The sequence below is a fragment of the Rhinolophus sinicus genome, linkage group LG02 (assembly GCF_036562045.2).
Source record: "Rhinolophus sinicus isolate RSC01 linkage group LG02, ASM3656204v1, whole genome shotgun sequence".
NCBI lineage: Eukaryota > Metazoa > Chordata > Mammalia > Chiroptera > Rhinolophidae > Rhinolophus > Rhinolophus sinicus.
In genome coordinates this window covers 167,445,524-167,466,907 of record NC_133752.1, presented here as the reverse complement: position 1 = coordinate 167,466,907, position 21,384 = coordinate 167,445,524, and the positions used below count along the sequence as shown (strand labels likewise).

General features: G+C 33.8%; 1 protein-coding gene across 2 annotated transcripts in view; it reads left to right on the top strand.

Moving 5' to 3' along the window:
• The window catches only part of PDE3A (phosphodiesterase 3A), a 279,950-nt gene that overhangs the window by 249,145 nt on the left and 9,421 nt on the right, over positions 1-21,384 (top strand). For both annotated transcript variants that reach the window (XM_019738322.2, XM_019738312.2), the window contains exons 9-15: positions 718-855; positions 4,728-4,839; positions 10,179-10,292; positions 10,444-10,643; positions 12,303-12,506; positions 13,197-13,352; positions 15,164-15,422. In XM_019738322.2, coding sequence (XP_019593881.2) covers positions 718-855; positions 4,728-4,839; positions 10,179-10,292; positions 10,444-10,643; positions 12,303-12,506; positions 13,197-13,352; positions 15,164-15,422 — 1,183 coding nt within the window. The remainder of the gene's footprint in view (positions 1-717; positions 856-4,727; positions 4,840-10,178; positions 10,293-10,443; positions 10,644-12,302; positions 12,507-13,196; positions 13,353-15,163; positions 15,423-21,384) is intronic.

The window sequence follows — 21,384 nt, the reverse complement described above, 5'->3', positions numbered from 1 at the left end:
TATTATCCTTATTATCTTTCTTTTTTCTTTTTTTCTTTTTTTTTGTAAATGTACTCTTAAGAATGTCCTCATTCGACACCAGTTATAAAATATCTATGCATTTACATGTTGCGTGTTTATTTGGAAACTGTACATCACATATGTTAAATTAAAATCCCTAAAAAATATGGCTGTTGTCATTCCACAGGATTAATGCTGATTTTGAAGCAGTAATACAAATTTGACCAATAAGACTATGTTGATTAACTCCCCTTCCCCACTCATGAGTTTCTTTTGAGAGTTAAGTATAAGCCAGGAACCCTCATCCCACAAAAACTTATATAAACATATAAAAAGATAAATTTACATACTATTTTAAAGTGTTCTGAAGCCCTTGAATCTTTATTTAGGAACCCCACAGTAGATTTAAAAAACAGTTATGTCAACTTACGGAAGAAACATACATTTTTTTGTTGTAACATTTATGTACGAGCAATAAGCAGGCACCTAATATTGCAAAATTCATGGTCTGAAACAACATCAGGACTTTTTCTCCTTACTTTGAGGTCAATGTCTTGTTTATCTTGATTTATTTTAAAGATCACCCAGTTACCCATTCACCCTGAAGTTTTAAGTCATTTATTTCAGATAAACTCAATTGTTGAATTGAACTTACCAAAGCATAAATTGCTTTGTAGAAAAACTGCAGGTTGTTAAAATGTTTTATCTTTATTACAGGACAAACCAATTCTTGCTCCTGAACCTCTTGTCATGGATAACTTGGACTCAATTATGGAGAAGCTAAATACTTGGAATTTTCCAATTTTTGATTTGGTGGAAAAAATAGGAAGAAAATGTGGCCGTATTCTTAGTCAAGTAAGAAATGCATTCATACACATGACTTTAAATGTAGACAAAAATATTCTTGGTTGGTTACAGCTCTGTACATGCTTGACACCATAGTGGTATTGGGCAGAGAAAGGAAATTTTATTACCCAACATTATGTAGATTCCTTGGTGGTGGGTTAACAAAAGTAATTGGACCTTCACATGAATAAAATACCATATCCTGCAATTAAAATATGTATTTGGGGCGGGGAGCAAGCAGGGACACACAAGCAAGATGGGGAAATGATCTGAAATTCATAGAATTCAGCAAAAGAAAAAAGCTGACACAAGCACTCAAAAGAAGAAAGCTGACTATTAATAAACAAGCACTAATTTATTGTAATGATTTCCATTGACTATTTTTTCTAAACTTTTAATATTACAGTGCTTAGGCCTTATCAAAACTAATATATTATGCAGAAATATATTTCCCCTGTACAATAGGAAACATAACAAATAGAGTTATGGGAAACATATCAAACAGAGTTCTCTGCATTTTAGTATGGAACACACCTTTATGTATCATAAATATAGAATGCAAACTATTGCTGCATAACAAAACTTCTAGTATCTTTTCCTTAAGCTAGACTATTTTCAGGACTTCCCAGATAAAGAAACATCTGTTTCCCTGAGGGAGAAAAAAATACAGAAATTAAGAATCTGAACATGCTTGCTCTAAACAAGCAAAACAAAACAGTGGATTCACTCTATTATCAAACACATATCAAAATAACACTCTTAACTAAAGGGGAGGATGCAATAATATGTATCAGCTTATTTAAAAATGTTTTAGGTGAGTTCTTATATATTGAATAAATACCAAACTTGATAATATAAAACTTAGGTGAGAATTCAGGACCCAGATTCATTGGGGCCACGAACACATTGGTGCAATACACTCGGAGAGAAATCACTTATTATACTGATGTCTATTCTGAGCATCAGAGAAATGCTTTGTTTGGACCTCTCAGCAAGTATGTGAGCTGGGAATTTCGGGGTGAAGATCCCTGATCCATTGAAGTTTGAAGGAAGACAGTAGAGGGACCTTTTTCTCTATCGCTCAGTTGCACAAACCCGAAGTATTAGTCTAGTCTTCAAGAAGAAAAATATGGCCCTGCTTTAAAGGAACTTCCATTCTAGTTGGGAAATGAGATGTATGTCAGTTCAACGTACTGCTCACAAAAGAATTATGCTAAAATGATTGATGAAACGCAGAATAGACATCAGTATGAAACTCAGAATAATTACAATGTTTATATAATATGCAGTCATTATTGAATAGCCTCTGCCAGATGCTATTCTGACCAAGGACTGAAATTAAGGACTAAAATAATAGCCTTTGGTCTTTCATTAGGAATTAATAGTCCCATTCCTCTCTTCCTTTCTCCTCAGTGCTAAACAAGATTTTGTTTTGTTTTGTTTTGTTTTAATGCCACCTGATCTTGAGAACAGCTTTAAGGGCAGCCATTTGTTTCCAATCCCCTTAGCCTCACACCTCAGGGCTCCCTCTGGGAGGTTTTATATCCCACTTTCTAAAACCCTTTGTAGATTGTGACTCTGAGGGAGAGATTTTTCCCTGAAATATGCCTGTAATGGTGCCACAGGAAGACATGGCGGTGGGCCTTGAGTTCTTTCTCTTTTACTGGAGGGAGTGTTTGCTGGTATGGAGAGAAAAATCTCACATTTTTTTGTATTCGATATATATACCATAGATTCCCCAAATTCTGCAATTTAATCTTCTCAGTAACTTTGATGCAGATGTATACATTATATATATATATATATATATATATATATATATATATATATATATATATATATATAAATCTCTATTGTATAGAAGAGGAGACTGAGGCTTACAAGAGGATATACTATTCATCTAAAAACCATATAGTAAATATTGGATTCGTGATTTGAATGTAGATCGATCCATAGCAGAAGTCCAGCTCTTTATCTTCATTTAAACTGCTTTTCAGTGCCCCCTAAAATATGTCTGCTTATTATAGCTTTAAACTCTCCAAATGGAGAGTGAGCTAGTAGAAGAGTGGTTATCGCAGTTGGTTTTACAGCACAAGTGACAGGGTACCAAATACCATTGCAGATACCTGGCTCCCCTTGAAGTTCTGTGAGCTGGGGAATTAGAGGTTGGAACTTGACTAGCTTTGCAACAAAATGTTTTCTGAGAGTCATGGATGTGGGTAGACATTAGAAAGATTAGAGACAATTAACGATTAGATTTTGACAAAATTCATTAATGTATTTTTTCCAGTCATCTTTCAAAACTAAAATAAATATATAACTACATGATCCTTACTATATCACTGTTTATTTTTCCAATTTACAGAACATTAAACTTTTTTAAAATGCAGCTTTATTTGCCTTGCTAAGTAGAAATTTATGGATTTCTTTCCCTTTGACTTGAGTTTATAAGGATAAAAATCATGAAATTTTTACTATGTGAAAGGCTTTTATTTTTTTCTTTGCTTTTTTTTTTTTTTTTTTTTTTTTTACCTTAGTAAGACCTTAGGACAGCTGAAATAAATTAACTTGAACATTCCAAGAAATCACCTTTTGGCTGGAATTACACAGAAAAAATCTCACTTCAAAAGACTTTCAAAGACACATATATGCAGTAGAAATGACTTCTCAGTCTCAAGATACTGCTTGCCTTCTTGATGATTTTCATGTTTAACAAATTTAAAAGGACATCATTCAGATTTTGGAATAATGCTTACTTTTTTCAGTTATGAATATTTACCTGGTTAAAGGTGGCGTTTATCTATGAGTTGGATTATTGGTGGTTGATTTTTAACAGCTTATTGGTGAAAATTCTCCTACTTTAAAATCATACTGTAAAATATCCTGTTGTTTTAATTTTTCAATTCCTCTTTCAAATGTTTTAAGAGAATAATAGGAAATTATAATTATTTGAAATTCTAACAACATTGCTTTTCAAATACTGGTGATAAGATGTGAAGCAATTAAGAGTACAAAATCTGAACCCAAAATGCTTAGTTTGAATTCTGGTTCTGATAATGTGTCAGCTGTGTGGTCTTTAAAAAGTCACATGACCTCTCTGTGTTGCAGTTGCCTCTGCTTTCAAATGCTAATAATTAACAGTAGCTATCTCAGATGGTAATGTTAGGATTAATTATATGTAAATGATTAATATATATATAAACTGCTCAGAGCAGGCATCTTACTTATTAAATGCTATATATATGCATATTTATATATGCATATATATGTGATTAGTCCATATTTAAGCTTTCTGTCATTCTTTTATTAGTGCTTATAGTATGCACTATACAATTAATAATTTACTAAGTTTTAGTCTCTAGTTATTCGTATCACACAAAATTAGGTGCTTTGATATCTTTCTGTAGTGTATATTGTTTTTTGGTTGTGTTTTTCTTCGTTTGTGTCTCTATCTTTAAAAATAGATTATATACCCCTTGTAGTCAGGGACTACAAAGGTTAGGCACATAGCGGTCTTCAGTATATATTTATTGTCCTCAATAAGTGTCTCTACCAGCTGTAAATTAATATGTTCCTTTTCATTTGTTTATGTCTAATACACACCCACAGATGCCTGCTTTTTATTAATTTATCCTTTTTATTTGTTCAGTTTCTAATTTCCTATCTCAAATACACTTAACAGTACTTACCCTAAGGGGGTAAAATACAAATAAATGAAATTCAAATTTCTTTATAAATGAATCATTGTTAAATTTATTTGTATATTGAAAAATTGAAAAAAAAATCTTAATAAGGCCTATCCAGGAATAAAGTAAATCAAGTGGAACAGGATTAACCTTTCCTCCTTGCATGTTTTTAAGGCTTTGTCTTTTTTTTTACAGGTATCATTCAGACTTTTTGAAGACATGGGCCTCTTTGAAGCTTTTAAAATTCCAGTTAAGGAATTTATGAATTACTTTCATGCTTTGGAGATCGGATACAGGGAAATTCCTTGTAAGTATAATTTTTTGTGTGAAATAATACTTTAAATATCCATTGAATTTGCCATGGGTAATGGGATATTGAATCATTAGCAGCTAGCACAGAATTACACCTTGTAAACATGACGTAGCCACATGGTATAGCAATCAGAATAGCCTATGTTAGAATCCTGGCCCCTTCACTTATCAACTGTAGGAGAGCCTGGGTCTCACTTAACCTTTGCATGCCTCATTTCTTAATATGTAAAATGGGGGTCTTAATACGTAATAGAATTAGTATGAGGATAAAAAGTGATAACAATTCTAAGTGGATTATAATAGTGCTTTTCATATACTAACTGTAATTTAAGTGTGTGCTAAATAAATCATTAAATTGTTAAATTTATTGCTCATTTTATAATGTACTCCTTTTATTGAGTGAATTCAACTTTTGTTCTGGCATCTGACAAGTTAAATCACCAACTATTGAAGTTTCAATATAAGATAAACCTGGCTGGGGGTAGAGAGACAGAAGGATGATGGTCTGAGGAATAAACATAAAAGAGGAGACATATGGAAGTAATTGTGGAGAAATTATTAGAAACAATTTAAAAATCAGATAAAAATGAAGTCCAAAGGAAAAGACACAACCAATATTCGAGCATATGAACTTTGAATATTGTGAGAATAAGTTTGTAATTTATAATCATGAGAAATTGGAAGAGGAGATGTTACATTATATTTTTGATATGTAGCATTTCAGGTAGCATCAGCACACATAAGTAGAATTGTCCTACATGCTGCACAATATATGGAACTGGGAAAAATGTCCATAAATCCAGTCAGTAAAATTGTGGAAATGTATAGAATGATGTGGTACTTTAGAAAATAAATGCATAGAAAGAAAAATAATACTCAAAAATAATATATTAGCTGGAACATGTCTTAGAAACATGCTGTTTAAAACATGTTTTAAATTTTAAATTTGTTTTTATGTACCTTAAACTTTAGAATCCCATGTCTTTTTGTAGTTGAAAAGAGCCTAAGTTAAATAAAACTATATGGAGACAAATAAAGCACAGGTATTTCCCGAAAGGGGTAGTACTTTAACCTAATGATTGATTATTAACATATTTGTTTTTCAAAATGCCTTACACATGCTACATTGGAATGAAAATATGCAGCTGATGGTATATGATAGGAAAAGAGAATGAAGAACAGAATCTACAAATTAGATTTGTTAGAGACTATAGGACCAAAATGGGGCAAAATAGGAAAGTGGGAGTAGAAGAGAGAGGACCTTAAGAACACAGGGCCCCTTGGGAAAGTCTGGCCAATGGGTTCATAGAAGTTGGAAGAGAGATATGAAAAAGGGGTAGCTTGAAAAGATTTCAAGATAAACCTTGCTTTCTTAATAACATTTTTCCAAGACCCACCCTGGTTGGACGTCAGTGATTAACATGTGTTAGACATTTCTGAAAGGTTGAGAAGTTACATAAACTTTTATAGAAAGGAAGCCACTTAAACACTAAAAGACAGCTAGTTACCAGATGATATTTACAAATTAATGTTATATTTCTAAATATAATCAACTGTAGACAAGTTCCATTGAGTAATTGATATAACAATTACTAAATTTTCTCTAGTATATCATTAAATCATAGGGGAAATTGATCAGTATTTAAATGTAAAAAGAAGTTTCCAGATTCTATATTTTATTATTAATTTTTACATTTTCTTATTACATTTTTATATGTTACAAGTGAATAGACGCTTTTCCTGAAATAGTGGTTTCTTCACTCCATGTGAAAATAATTTGTTATAATAAACCTGCTTGTAATTTATTAGAAATCCCAGACACTTTCCATAAAGGGAATTTATTTATGTTTTCTCACAAGCTTGTTAAGCTTCATTGGTCATTATTTTAAATAATATTACCTTGCCTATGGTAGGGCTGTAAATTGATACTAATGTGGATAATTATTAAAAGATTTGTTCATTATTAATTAAAATTAGCACACATAAAAATGTGTTGTATGTTTACTTATTTTAATATTCACTCCTAGAGAGCTATATTTGATATGTCTCTAGCTAAGTAAACCTGTAACTAAATGAAGAAAAGCCTAAGAGTAACCAAAATAGGGTTAGATTAACTTTAATAGGACAATAACCTAAAGTTTTAGAAATTAAATTTTATTGAACTTCTAAGTACACTCTTAAAAGTTTCCAAGAGAAGAGGGAGAATATGAAAGCTTTTAAATTTAGACCCAGAACTCATACTAAAATTTGAAGAATCTAGATTTTAAAATAGACATAGACAGGTAGATAGATACTAGATAGATAGATAGATAGATAGATAGATAGATAGATAGATAGATAGATAGATAGATACTAGATAGATAGATAGATAGATAGATAGATAGATAGATGATAGATAGATAGATAGATAGATAGATAGATAGATAGATAGATAGAAAGATGTGAGAGAGAGAAAGAAAGGGAAAGGAGGAAAAGGGGAGGGTGGGAGGAAGGGATGGAGGAAAGGAAGGAAGGAAGAAAACATGCTTGTGTATCCTACAGAAACCTGTCAATCCCCTACACTGATCTAGCTAGCTTCTTTCCTGAGTACCTTTGCCCATGAATTGGTCACCAAGAGTTAATGGTGACAGCAACAGCAATACCAGCACTTGGCACAATACTTGCATATGTGCATGCAAGTAAATATTTGTTTAATAAACATGTTATTGACTACTTACAAGGCAGATGATTTTATATCCTGCTTAAGTGATAGTGACAGTGTAATTCTCCTAGATCGACACATATACTAGACTTCTATATTTTTTAAGGAGTTAGGATTGATTAATTATTGTTATATATGGTACATTTGAACAAATACACAAAAGCAAAAGGAATATTTTTTCCATATACTTTCTTTCCAGGTTTTTTAATCAAGATTATACTAGCCTCATGAGTTTGGTAGCTTCCCTTCATTTTATGTTTTCACCACTACATTATTTAGATAGGATTGTTGGTTCATTGAAAGTTTGAAAACTTACCTTCTGGACCTGGACCGTTAGGTGGGGAACATGGCAGGAAGCAACACAGCTCAAGAGCTGCAAGTTTGCCCGTACTTGGTATTGTCTGTTTCTCACCCCCAAACAAGATCTACCAACACTCTGATACTGCCCACATCCACCCTGCGATGCTGGGTGCATACACAGGTTTCTTTGACTTGCAATAGCAATGATAATTACTTGTACACAGTAATCTTCCCAGATTGCGACAGGGAAAAGCACTCTCAGAAACTCTCTTCCAACATATCCCCTAACAGGAACACCCTCTGCCCAGGCTGCCATTTTCTTCCTTTATTGGGTCATCACTGTCTTTTCCCTCCCCAAGAACTTAGCATGGCTTTTATTTTAGCATTTCAATTCTATTCTTACAAATCATTAAGTGAAAGTTGGTGATCTGTGCTAATTCCCCATCTTGTTCTAATAGCAGTAGTATATGTGAATGATATTTACATTAATTGTAAGCTTACTATATATCAGGTACTCTAAAATATGTTCCTTTCTATAATTCTCACAACTGTGCTATGGAATAGGCGTTATTTTTAAGATAAGGAAATTAAACTTAAGAGTTTTAAGTAACTCACTCCAGATAACACAGCTAGTGAACATCAGAGCAGATACAAAATCAAATCTGTCCTAAATCCAGAAACCACCAGCATGAGCAACTGTATGACACAGGTAGACATAAAATATAGTTGTCTTGAATTACTTGAGATTGTCTATACACAGAGATACAGACTCCATTTTTAATAAAATTATTCTTTGAAATAATAGATAATATCTATTATTTCTAGTATTCACCTCTAGCAATGACACAAGGCACAGGTGTTGTTATTTCCTCCTTGGGAGCCTAACGAGATCTGTTTCTCAAAACTTTTCTGAAGATGTCCTCGCATGCCCTCACCTAGCCCCTCAACTACATTTCTGGATTGTTTACCTAAGATTTAGCTACATGTGGTCACCTAAAGATTGACTTCTAACAGTTGCCAGAATTGGAGGAAACAGGCACCATCTACCTACATCCCCTGTGTGCCACCAACACCACCGATATAGTTTCTTCTTTCTTCCCTGACCAGGGAACAGGTGTTTCTTTCAAATTCCCATTAACATTCTTGTTCTCTTCTATTTTCTCTTCTCCTCATCTGTTCACTATTATTCAGAGATGTAATCTGGTATACAGTCATGAGCCACATAACAGTCTTTCAGTCGATGACAGGCTGCGTATAGGTCTGATGGTGGTATACTGTAGAGCCTAGGTGTATATCTAGGTGTGTTTAACTGCACACTATTATATTGGCACAATGACAAACTTGCCTAACAATGTATTTCTCATAAAGTATCCCCGTCGTTAAGCAGCCCATGACTGTATTTGAGAAGGAAAGTGTATCATGGTTGTTCAGTAGAAATAAAATGCATAAAGTAATTACATTTAGAATAAAGCCTGTCAATCAATAAAGTATTTGGAAGGGCCAGATGGACAGGAGAAAACTTAGAAGAATTGCACCAGATGAAGGAGAGCCAAGGGCACATTGGGCCTTTGGTCACAGTTCAGTAGAAGCTGAACTGCACGTATAGACTACACCCCCTTTCATGACAATGACATTGTAACGAGGGGATTTGGTTTTCCCATCGTTTTCACTCTTCTAAATGGCCCAGCTCCCCACATTATTGTCTAAATAGGTATTTATTTTTCCTTTTAGATATTTTCTTTAACTTTATTCCCAAATCAAAATTTCTAGATCAGAGAACATTATTGATTTTGGTTTTGAATTTGCTGTATGGATTCAATCTGCATATAAAATGTATTATTTATTTTTATTATAGTGTTTTAAGTTTGATATACGAGACTACTACTGTGTTCTATTCACAGATTGTATTTGATGAAATATTGAGTGACATAGACCATTCCTCTGACCTAGTTGAAATGTCATGTGTCTTTCTTTTATTCTGGTACTCTGCATAGTCTTATACAGGAGCATGGAAATAGTACAAGAGAAAGTATTACAATTGTTGCACATAGTGAGTTTCCTATATATGTTAGATTTCTGAAAGACCCTGGATACAGAGTTTTCCACTTCAGACATCTGTATGCATAAAGAACATTGTGGGTTTTTTCTTTGTTATTCTGGATATTATGGAGTAATGAAAGAGTAAGCCAAGACTATTTGTCCTATAATGTTTGGCTGGCTTTCACTGGGGTATTAAAATGTTAGGACCAAACTGTTTATCCAGCAGATGGCACTCTTAGTCCTTGGACCCCAAAGCTCACAAATTAATGACTGTTCCTTTGTGTTGGTTACAGACCATAACAGAATCCATGCCACCGACGTCTTACATGCTGTTTGGTATCTTACTACGCAACCTATCCCAGGCCTCTCAACTGTGATTAATGATCACGGATCAGCAAGTGATTCAGGTACATGCTGAGTACATCTGTGCCTCCTTGGAAACTATGGGAACAAGAGCTTTTTTGTTTTGTTTTTTGTTTTTTTCAAAGGAGGTCAAGACAAATGATATCAATTTCATACTTTTTTAAAACTTCTGTTACTTTTATCTTCCCTTTACAGATTCTGACAGTGGATTTACACATGGACATATGGGATATGTATTTTCAAAAATGTACAATGTGCCAGATGATAAATATGGATGTCTGTCTGGAAATATCCCTGCCTTAGAGTTGATGGCACTGTATGTGGCTGCAGCCATGCATGACTATGATCACCCAGGAAGGACTAATGCATTCCTGGTTGCAACTAGTGCTCCACAGGTAAATCTTTTGATTTTGATTAGGAGAAATAATTCAATTGAGAGATTTTCCTGAAGAAAATTAATTTTATAAATTTTACTTCTAATAGACACCAAGTGAATATGAGCCAAACTATATATTAACCCTGAGATAAAATGCTTAGAGATCACACTAACTTTGAAAAGATAGTATGGTTTGTTCCAAGTTATCAATTGTAGGTATGCCACTTCATTCCCCCTGGGGATCACTTTTTAATGTTCTTCTGAGGAAGTAAAAGGACTTGGATTCATGTTGATGAATTTCCTCAACAAAGAAAATCCAACCTATACAAAAGTCCCTTTCTGAAAACATTAGAGAATCAAATCCTTCTTGGACTTTTAAGAATGTAAGGCTTCTTAGTATATAAATCTCATTCCTTTGAAGTATATTTATTATAACAATTATGATTCTTATGGCATTTATTTTGGTTAGTAGGAATTAAAAATCAATTTACTTTATCTGAGGGAAATTTCTTTCTTGAACATAATATTCCAAAAACAATAACTTTAAAACAATTGATCTCAGCATCTGTTTAAATTTAGTCAAAAATTAATCACTAAATATGTAAATATCTTCATCTATACAGTTAAACTTAGTAAGATTTTCTTTTATTTAATCAGCTGGCCCATGATATTAAAGATCCAAGGTCCTATTTTTCTTTCTAGAGGATCTAGAGGCCAATCTGGTCCTCTACTCTTTTTTTTTTTTTTTTTTCTTGTTTGCTATTTGTCCTTGCACCCCATTCCCATCCATTTCCACATCCTCTCTTATATTCTAGTCTAGAATTTTCCTCTCTGTACAATAAAAAAGTATCCTGATTTTTTTCCCTGAATCCCTACTTTAACTTCTTTCATTGTGTCCTTCATACACTAGTATTATTATTTTTCTAAAGATAGTCATGCAAATCCTCTTGCCAGCAGCGTATACCATTCAAATTTTCCTATACGTTTATGCATTTTTACTTACCTCAATATTAAGTTTCATTAATAATAGCCTTTCCTTTTTGTCCTTAGGCCTTTTTTCCTCTCTCCTCTACCTACCTCACTAATCTTCAAGCATTGTTTAGGCAGCATCCTCTTCTTCTGCATCTTCCCTCAGCGTTATTAGAAAATTTCAAGCAAGTAGATAATGACTGTATACCTTAGTTACTAGGTAGAGGTGATATTTCCTATGGCTGATTGTGGGGTGTGAATGTTTTAAATTATGGGCTTCTCATGGATTCCGATCCTCTTTATTAGTTAAATGTGTTTACCTAAGGAGAGGTCATTCTTATTCTAGATGCAAGAAGTAGTTGAGTTACCTCTTAGGAATATTAATACATATGCATGTTTTTATGGTTAAATTCCTGTGCCCTGCAAAGAACTCTAATAAAATCTAACTCTAAACCTCTCACTTGCATGTGTTTGGAATAAAGTTTCAAGGATATGAAGTGTATTTTACAAAAGAAGGAAATTTAACCAAGAAAAGTAATCAACAGTCACTGTGCAGCAATAAGTGATTTTTAATAACCAGCAGTCACAAAATTACATTTCTGCGTTCCATGAAAAATGAGAATTCAAAAAGCATTACATATTTTCATTTGTTTTTGTGATTTTTTTTTTAACTTAAAAAATTGAACTCTTTACTCTCTTATTTGCCTAGGCGGTGCTCTATAATGATCGCTCAGTTTTGGAGAATCATCACGCAGCTGCTGCATGGAGTCTTTTCATGTCCCGGCCAGAGTATAACTTCTTAGTTAACCTTGACCATGTGGAATTTAAGCATTTCCGTTTCCTTGTCATTGAAGCAATTTTGGCCACTGACTTGAAGAAACACTTTGACTTTGTGGCCAAATTTAATGCCAAGGTAACTATATTTGTACCATTCTTCAATTTATGGCCACATTGAAAGATGTCATGAAACTAAAATGTTGAACAAAACTCATTGCTGTCACCTCTTATATGTCAAAAGAGAAAATGAAATGCAATGTTTAACCAGAAGCAGGTAAATAGGCATTGGTCCCAATTTAGGAATCTGAGAAATTGAAGTGCTAGCTATATATGGTATACTTAGTGCTGCAGATGAATAATAAAGTTCTACAGACAAATAATTAAAACCACTGTGTTTTTGTTTAATTTTATTTGCTCTTATCTCTGTGGTTCACTAACGTAAATTATCTGGCAGTAGAAAAGTCAAAACGCTGAAGCAAAATTTCATAAATCAAAATAAATGCTTAAATGTTAACTCAAGAAAATTTCTTATTTGTTAGCTACATTTTTAATACTAATTGATAACATTTGCTAATTTTAAATAATATTTATTTATTTTCAATTCCATAATTAAAAATTGTCCATCATTTATTATTTACTTTTTTGATGAACTATTTTACTGTTTATGCGAGCCAGTAACATTATTTTAAATAGCTGAAAAATTCCCTTTACTTGGTATTCTGATCTCCACATGGTAGGAAGACAATAAATATTGTATTGTTTGTTCTCCTGTTCAGCTTTAGCTTTCAATGAGGCAAAACACATTTTAACTTTTTCCCTCAAACAGGTGAACGATGATGTTGGAATAGATTGGACCAATGAAAATGATCGTCTACTGGTTTGTCAAATGTGTATAAAGTTGGCTGATATCAATGGGCCAGCTAAATGTAAAGAGCTCCATCTTCAGTGGACAGAGGGTATTGTCAATGAATTTTATGAACAGGTAATTGATTTAACTGTTAATCCATACCTAAGGTGCTCAAAACTTCACCAAAGCTTCCAAAAGCTGTGAAAGGGTGATCAGTCTCTTTCATATTCACCCTAACATCAAAAATGTGTTGGCCAATTTTAATCAGAGGATAAAAAAAAATGACTTAAAAAATTGGACTAAATTGTAACCATAAAAACTCTAAGGTAAAGTTATTTGCAAGTATTTTGAGAGAAGATGTTGAAGTAAAAAGACCCAGAAGAAGTAATAGAGACCTTAGGAAAACCACTGAAATATTGTTCTTTTACAAATTTTATAATAGAAGCCACTTTAAATGTATATATATGAATATATACTAGATTAATTTTGTTAACTTTACTAACAGAGTTAATAACAGCAGTGTATGAAAAAGTTTTAAAAAGGAGCCATTTTATTTGACATGAGACTGTGAGAGTTAGCACACTACCAAAAAGCTACACTTGAGAAGATCTCCCCCACATTACCCTACATGACCAGATTACACTTGAAACTTTGTGTTTAGTGCTGTGAATCACTCTCTTAAGAGGAATCTGGAGGTAGTGGAGCATGTGTAAAGGACAGAGATCAGTGACATAAAAGCACATGAAAGAAGTGAAGATATTTACTCCAGGGGGAAATAAAGGTGATATAATAACTATCTTCAGAGACTTAAAAGATTGACACACAAATTTAGGATTAGGTTTATCATGAAGTTGTTGTGGAGATTAAAGAGGGTAAATTATGTAAAGTACTTGACTCAGGATCTGATTTATAAGAAACATTAGATTCATCTTCGTTTCCCTAACAATGGTATGAATCTAACCAGTTTATAGAAGTTATGGGGAGATGGATATCAGGTCAATGTCAGAAAGAAATTTATATTGCTAAAGGCATCCAGAAATAGGATGAGGCACCTTAAGAAATAATAAATTGTCTGTCAATGGATATATTTAAAGTGAGATTAGAAAGAACTTTTATGGGTATTATACACAAGATTCATATATAAAATAAAAAGTTTGTGCTAGAAAATAGTGTATTTCCTTTTCTAGGGAGGAGATTAATTCACAATCCTGTCACATTGAAACACAGGAAAAACATAAATAAAAAGGAAAATCAACTTATAATAATTTCCAGTACCTTGACATAACAGTTGTTGACATATGGTATACTTTTTTATTAATTTTGGTAGATAACTTCAGGTTAACAATCTGATTTTTTTTTTCCCAGAAAGGTTTGAAATAGTTCAAAATAAAAACGCTTATAGAGTGATCATATTAAACATATAGAAAAATATGAAGTAGAAACCATATAATCACAGAAGATACAATTCAACCAAAAGCTGGAATAAGGTAGCAACTTTAATTGAACAGTACAGTATTTGAAGATTTCTGGTAGCCATGGCAGAAAAAAGAAAACATGGTAGATTATGTATTTGCTTGATAATTATTCCCAGCATTTATTTTATGATGCATTTATACTCTAATATAAGGTACACTGACTGAGATAAGAAATATCATCTACTGCGACATTAAACCATTTCATGAATTTCCCCTTGATCAAGTACTAAAACCTCAAGGTCACAGAAATGGTAAATTAAAACAAAGCATTTCTGTAGGAATCTTCGTAATTTGGGTAGAATCTCTCAGCAGTTAAGAGTGATCATATTGGTAGATAACTTCAGGTTAACAATCTGATTTTTAATATGATCACTAAAAAATATTTGCAAATTTGAGCCACCAAGTGAATGTTGACTTTACTTGTATTTTAAACTTTCTGTGTCATTTACCTTTCTGCATTCCTATTTCTAGGGTGATGAAGAGGCCAGCCTTGGATTACCAATAAGCCCCTTCATGGACCGTTCTGCTCCCCAGTTGGCCAACCTTCAGGAATCCTTTATCTCTCACATTGTGGGTCCTCTGTGCAACTCCTATGATTCGGCAGGATTAATGCCAGGGAAATGGGTGGAAGACAGTGATGAGTCAGGAGATACCGATGACCCAGAAGAAGAAGAGGAGGAAGAAGATGCACCAAATGAAGAGGAAACCTGTGAAAATAATGAATCTCCAGGTAAGTTGTCAAATCTATGTCTAGGTTCAGATGAGTCTTATGTTTCTCATGAATCACAAGCTTTGAGTCCAAATATCATCGGCTGCATTTGATTATGGTTAGTGCCCTTCCCCAATATCAAAATAAGAGAAATTACAGTCTTGGGATCTGTAATAATACCATTTTCATCCAAATATATGTTCTCTGTCATGAAGTGAAAAAAAGAACAAAATTGTTGAAGCCTATTCTTCAGAGTATCTTAATGGTTTAGAGATGAAAGGAATTTCAGGTACTATGTAGACCAACTATAGGCTTTGTCAGCTTGTTTAGAGGAAGACTCTATAACGCAGTATGAAGTAGTAATCACTCGTTTATTCAGCAAATATTTATTGAGCACCCACTCTGTGCCAGGCATTCTTCCAGGTACTGAAGACAGAGCTGTGAACAAATCAGACAAGAGAGTAAATAAATCCTTGCCCTTTTAGACTTATATTCCAGTGGAGTCACCAGGCACTAAGTAAGATAAATCAGTAAATCTTTAGTTTGTTAGGTACTGATAAATGCTAGAATAAATTTTTAAAAAGGTGAGGGGATAAGAACTTAAAATTAAAAGGATAAAATTTTAGATAAGGTAGCCAAATAAGAGAGATTTTTACAAAGTTTTAAAGAGACCTGAAAGAAGTGAAGGAGTGACCCATAAAGATAGATATGGAAAGACTATTCCAAGGAGATGGGAAAGCAAGCCATGGAAAGGTTGTGAGGTGGACTGGCTAGGTGTTCAAGGAGGATTAGGAGAGTTGGGGTTGCTGGAGCAGAGGAAAGAGGGTGGGGAGCAGTGGGGGGGGCAGATGATACATTGTTTAAAGGTAGGGTTCTGTATGTCACAATATGGAGTCTGGCTTTTACTCTGAGTGATATGGGAAGCCATCAGTGTTTTTAAATAGAAGAGTTCATTGATTCAACCTACATTTTAACTGGATTGTTTCAGCTGCTGTATTGACAATATTCTTGAGTTTAAGGTAGGAGAAATGGTGTAAGTTGGAGAATGAGTTAAGAGGCTCTTGTAATTATCCAAGTAAGACATGGCTGTGGCTTTGGACATAGTGACAATAGTGACAGTGAAAAGTGGTCACATCTGGTCGTTGACTTGGAGTGCATAATGTAGCTAATCTAATCCATTTAATTTGACTATAAAAACAGACTTTTTTTCTTCACATCTCAAAATATTCTCTGCTATTTCACCTACTAATAGCATAATTATGAAAACTCATAACCCTTACAGTGACATTGCATAAATACTGTTTCGGTGTTCATGAGAACATAATATATGGCTTCTATCTACCTTCATAGATAAATATCGTACAACCGTAATATTAATATTTTTGAAATCCCTTACAAATTATTACCAAGGAAAGACGTTCTGATCATTTGTTCCTATTTTTTAGCAGTCATGAAAATGCATGACTTGGTTCATTTTGATTGTCTAGTTGAACATGGGCTTTGAACCATTTTCCCTCATATGAAGTACCTGGTTATAAGCTCACATAAGCCAAGATAAGAGTTCATTATTAATTATAGACTGATGAAACAGGCATTTGCAAATTTGGCTTAAGGTCAGGTTTTTGCTTAAGTTCTATCCTATAAACTTTGTACAGAATGGGAGGGGGAAATCAAAAGTTGTTTTCTTCAATGTTCTCTTATTAAGGTAATTATAGTTTATTTCTCTGATGCTTATAAAAAGATTTCTTTGGAAATTTTGTGCTGATTTTGGGAGTCAGAGGTTGGTACCAAGATTTGGGATCCATGGGTTATTTTCTCATTCGTTCATTTAATAAACATGCGTTAGTTTTATTTTTTTCACTTTGTTTTCATCAAGGGAGCCAGGTAATTTGCTTTATAAGGACAGGACAAATTTTCCACTGATTGATATTGGAAAGTCTTGTCGGCTTAGCCTCTGGTAAAGCTTTGTTTCCATGGGCCCTAACTGATTGCTATTTGAACTCAAACACATTGCAAACCACACACATAATCTAGGCATCAGGAACTGAAGAACCCAGGCCAGGAGATTTAGCAGGCTCAACTGGTGAGGGTTGGCTTTAGCCCTAAATGCGACAACCAAATATTTGATTCCTCCCTGTTCTGTAAGGTTGGGTTTCCATTCTGACTTCCAGATTCTAATGTGTTACTCTCTTGACCTTCCCCTTTTTATCAAGCTCACTAAAGCAGCAATGAGAATTCTGTGGATTCTGTTTACTAATGACTTCTAAAAGTCAACTGGCCACCTTATATTAAAATTTAACATATCAACAATAATTTGATACGATAGCTTTTGAAAAATGATCATCTTTGAAGTATTCCTTTACAGCCAAGAAAATGATAAGTGTTGGACAGTGTTAATTTTTAGTAAAAATGGGCCCCATGGATTAATGGAATTTTAGGAATGGAAGGGGAAACAATGATCATGCAGTTCAACTGCCTCCTTTTACAAAAGACTAAACTAAGGCTCAGAAGTTTAAGTAACATCCCAAGGTGTAGATGGTTTCTGCAGAACCAGAAAGGAAGCCTTGATCTCCTCATTGTTAACTCCATTGCTATTTACTCTTATAATTTTAATTTCAGAATTCATATTGACTGTGATGGTTAACTTGATTGAGCCTGAAACTTAAGATTTCATAAAAAATTGTATTAAATATGCACTGATAATTTCAGCAATTTGCAAAACTTGGAGATCTCCCAGGAAACATAGAATAAAATGTTTCAATATGGTATCCTAGGAAAAGAAGGCTTTTCCCTACCTCGTAATTAAATCTGAAAGATTCCTACAGCGAACTAAGAGGTTTATAATGAAGTACTAAGCTGCATGTAGAATTTGAGCAATGAAAGGCTCTTTGTTCTCATTTCAAAAGGTTCCAGTGCTGAACAATTTGGCTCCCGATACAGGCATGTTTTAGACCACCTGCAGACTCTAATCTACGCAAATTTATTTGGTACAAACTTTCTTCTACGTCACCTCATTCGGTTTAATTCCAGAGAGGTTTATTGCTAGTGTTAAACAACATTAATAAGAAAACAGCTGTTCTCATGGGGGCTGCCCTGAAAAGAAAAGGAGAAAAAATGAGCCTTTGTTAACTTCTTCCCGATGAATACACCGCCATGAAAGTGAAATAATTACCTTCAGCAGTAGAGTGTTTCCTATAACCATGATTCAAGTCTGTCCTTCAGCCTATGGTCATCTGCATGTAACTCTCAAGTCAAAAGATTAGGTTAAAAAGTATATTAACCTTTTAATATGTCTTAACAGAAACTGATTTGTACTTCACTACAACAAAAACAAAGTAGAAATAGACAAGTGAATAGCTTTGGCAGAAGATTGTTTTAGAGATTTGCTTTTAAAAATCTAATGCATTACTATATTTTATTAACTTGGATAAAAAAATTGAAATTTCTTTAAATTTAAATATATATATATATACATATATATATATATGTTTGTGTGTATGTATATCTATCATCTATCTATCTATCTATCTATCTATCTATCTATCTATCTATCTATCTATCTATCTATCTATCTTGTTAAGAAGCTTTCAAATGGAGAAACTGATGTCATGCTCCAGGGCCCATGCCCTTGTGCCTGTAGGAACGCCGCTCACTCTGCCTGGAATGCTACCAACCCCTTCTTCACCCAGTGTGTTTAATTCTCATGATGTACAGCTCAGCTCAGGTGTCCTGTCAGTTGAAAAAAATCTTACCTATTCCCCCACAGGTTTAGTCTTTTGTGTTGCCGTGGTTTGATTTGTCAGAAAGAAATTGCACCACACACTTGTTATAAATGGTAAGATGTTATTCAAGACTATTGAAATAGGGAAGAAAAAATGAACTCACCTCTATCTAAACAAAAGCAGGAAAGTTTTTAAGTGCTGGGACAAACTAGTGCGAAAAGTACTGGAGGACCTCAGAGGGCATTGGTCAATGTGATTAGGCCATTTGTGCTTGCTAATTGGTGCTTGTTGAAGTTAGGTTTCCAGGTCCTTGAGAAAGATGTTCCTGTGTTATAAAACTGGGTAGGTGCTGGGAGATTTATATATTCTACAAAGGGGCAGAGAAAGAATTTGGAGTTTCAAGTTTAATCAAGTAAATGCTCTAACAAAAGAGATGTCAGAGACCTACAGACCAAAAGAAACCTAAAGTTTAGTCAAGCTGAGGGCAACATTAAGACCATCTTGGTCACATGCATATGTCTGTCATAGAAAACAACATATGTATTTCATTTCTTTGTCTTCTTTGCTCTCTTTGTTATAGACTATAAGCTCCATTCAGGCAAGATGTGAGACAAATTGGTCTCTGTTTCCATAGCATCCCAAAACCTGCCTGTCAGTTTGTGGGTGATCAATATATGTTTGATTGATAGATTCATTTCATGAAAAAATAATGGATACAATATATTTTTTAATTTTTTTCTTATGACTATCCATTCCCTCTGGAATTTAATCAATTTAATAATTTTGTTACATGATTTAAAAGTAATTCATGATAATTCAATTGCATGTCCTTTTTCTGAACTGTGTTTTAAAAATTGATCTTGTTTTATAAAGTGCAAGAAATTTCTCTGTCATATTTAATAAAACCATTGAAGCAATCATTAGCATGTCCACAAAAATTTTGGTGTATGACCTCCAAGAGATCTAGTTTCATTGGCCATCTCATCGCAATTGGAGACTTTTTTTTTTTTTTTTTTTTTTGGCTATTGTTACTTTCTCCTACTCCTTCTCCTCTTTCTTCTTCTTCCTCTTCTTTTCCGCCTCCTCCTCCTTTTCCTTTTTTATTTTTCCAGATTATACATTGTAAATCAGTACTACTTCAGTAAGTAATCCCAAATATCCCAGCTGACTCTCTGATAACTTGTACTGTTAACCCTTTAATGAAATCTCAATTAGAGCAGAATTTCCCATGAACCACTTTTTCATATCATTATCATTTTTATCACTTATGAACATGTCACCATTTACCTGGGATTGTAGAAGTATAGTAAAATAAATTTCAGGCACTAGGCATGTGGCACAGGCACTAGGAAGAACACAATTCATTTAGTAAACTCTTACTGGATACCTACTAAAGTCTGGGACTCTGTGGAGATAGACACAAAAGGGAAAAAAGCTTCTGTCCATAGGGACGTTTGCAGTCTAAAGGGAGGATCTTAGCCTAATTTCTAAATTATCTCCCTAAGTCTAAAATGGTCACTCAGATGAAGGTACTGAGAGTTACATTATATTCTGGTTGGTTAGAAAAGAACAGACTTCTCTTCTAAGCTCAAAACCAGCTGCCTACTTTACCTTTCCACTTGAAGTCCTCCTAGATACTTCATGTTCAACATACCCCAAAACTCGGCTCCTCGTCTAAGGTTCCCTTTCTCAGTACATTGTACCACCATCTCCTCAGCTCTCGGTCCAGGTAGTGCAAGGTTGTCTTTGATTCCTCTGTGTATCTTCATTTTAGTCCAAACCACCATCATCATGCAGTATCCTTCCACATGAGTCACTTCCTCTCTGTCTGCTACCTTTCAAAGACTTTGTAAGATTCAACATAATGGTAGCCACTTGTTCATTCTCTGTCTTCACACTATAGGAAAAGCTCTGTGATGGAACCATTGTATCCATCTTGTCTATCAGTGGATCACCAGATGCTCGCACACTTGGTACATATTAGATACTTAATAAACAGATAAGGAAATGGAAGCCTAAATAGTGAGTTATGATATCAATGCAAATTTTTTAAAACATCTTATGTTTCTTCTGTTGAAATTTATTTTACTACACTTCTTCAGTCAGGAGATGCTATGCTGTGAAAACTCTCTTTAGTACTTCCAAATTGAAAACATTAAATTTTATGGTCATTCGAAAATGTAATCTAATTATTAAGTGCATATTTGCTAAGCCTTGTCATGTATAAGATCTGTATAGGTCTGTACAAGGCTCCCTCAAAG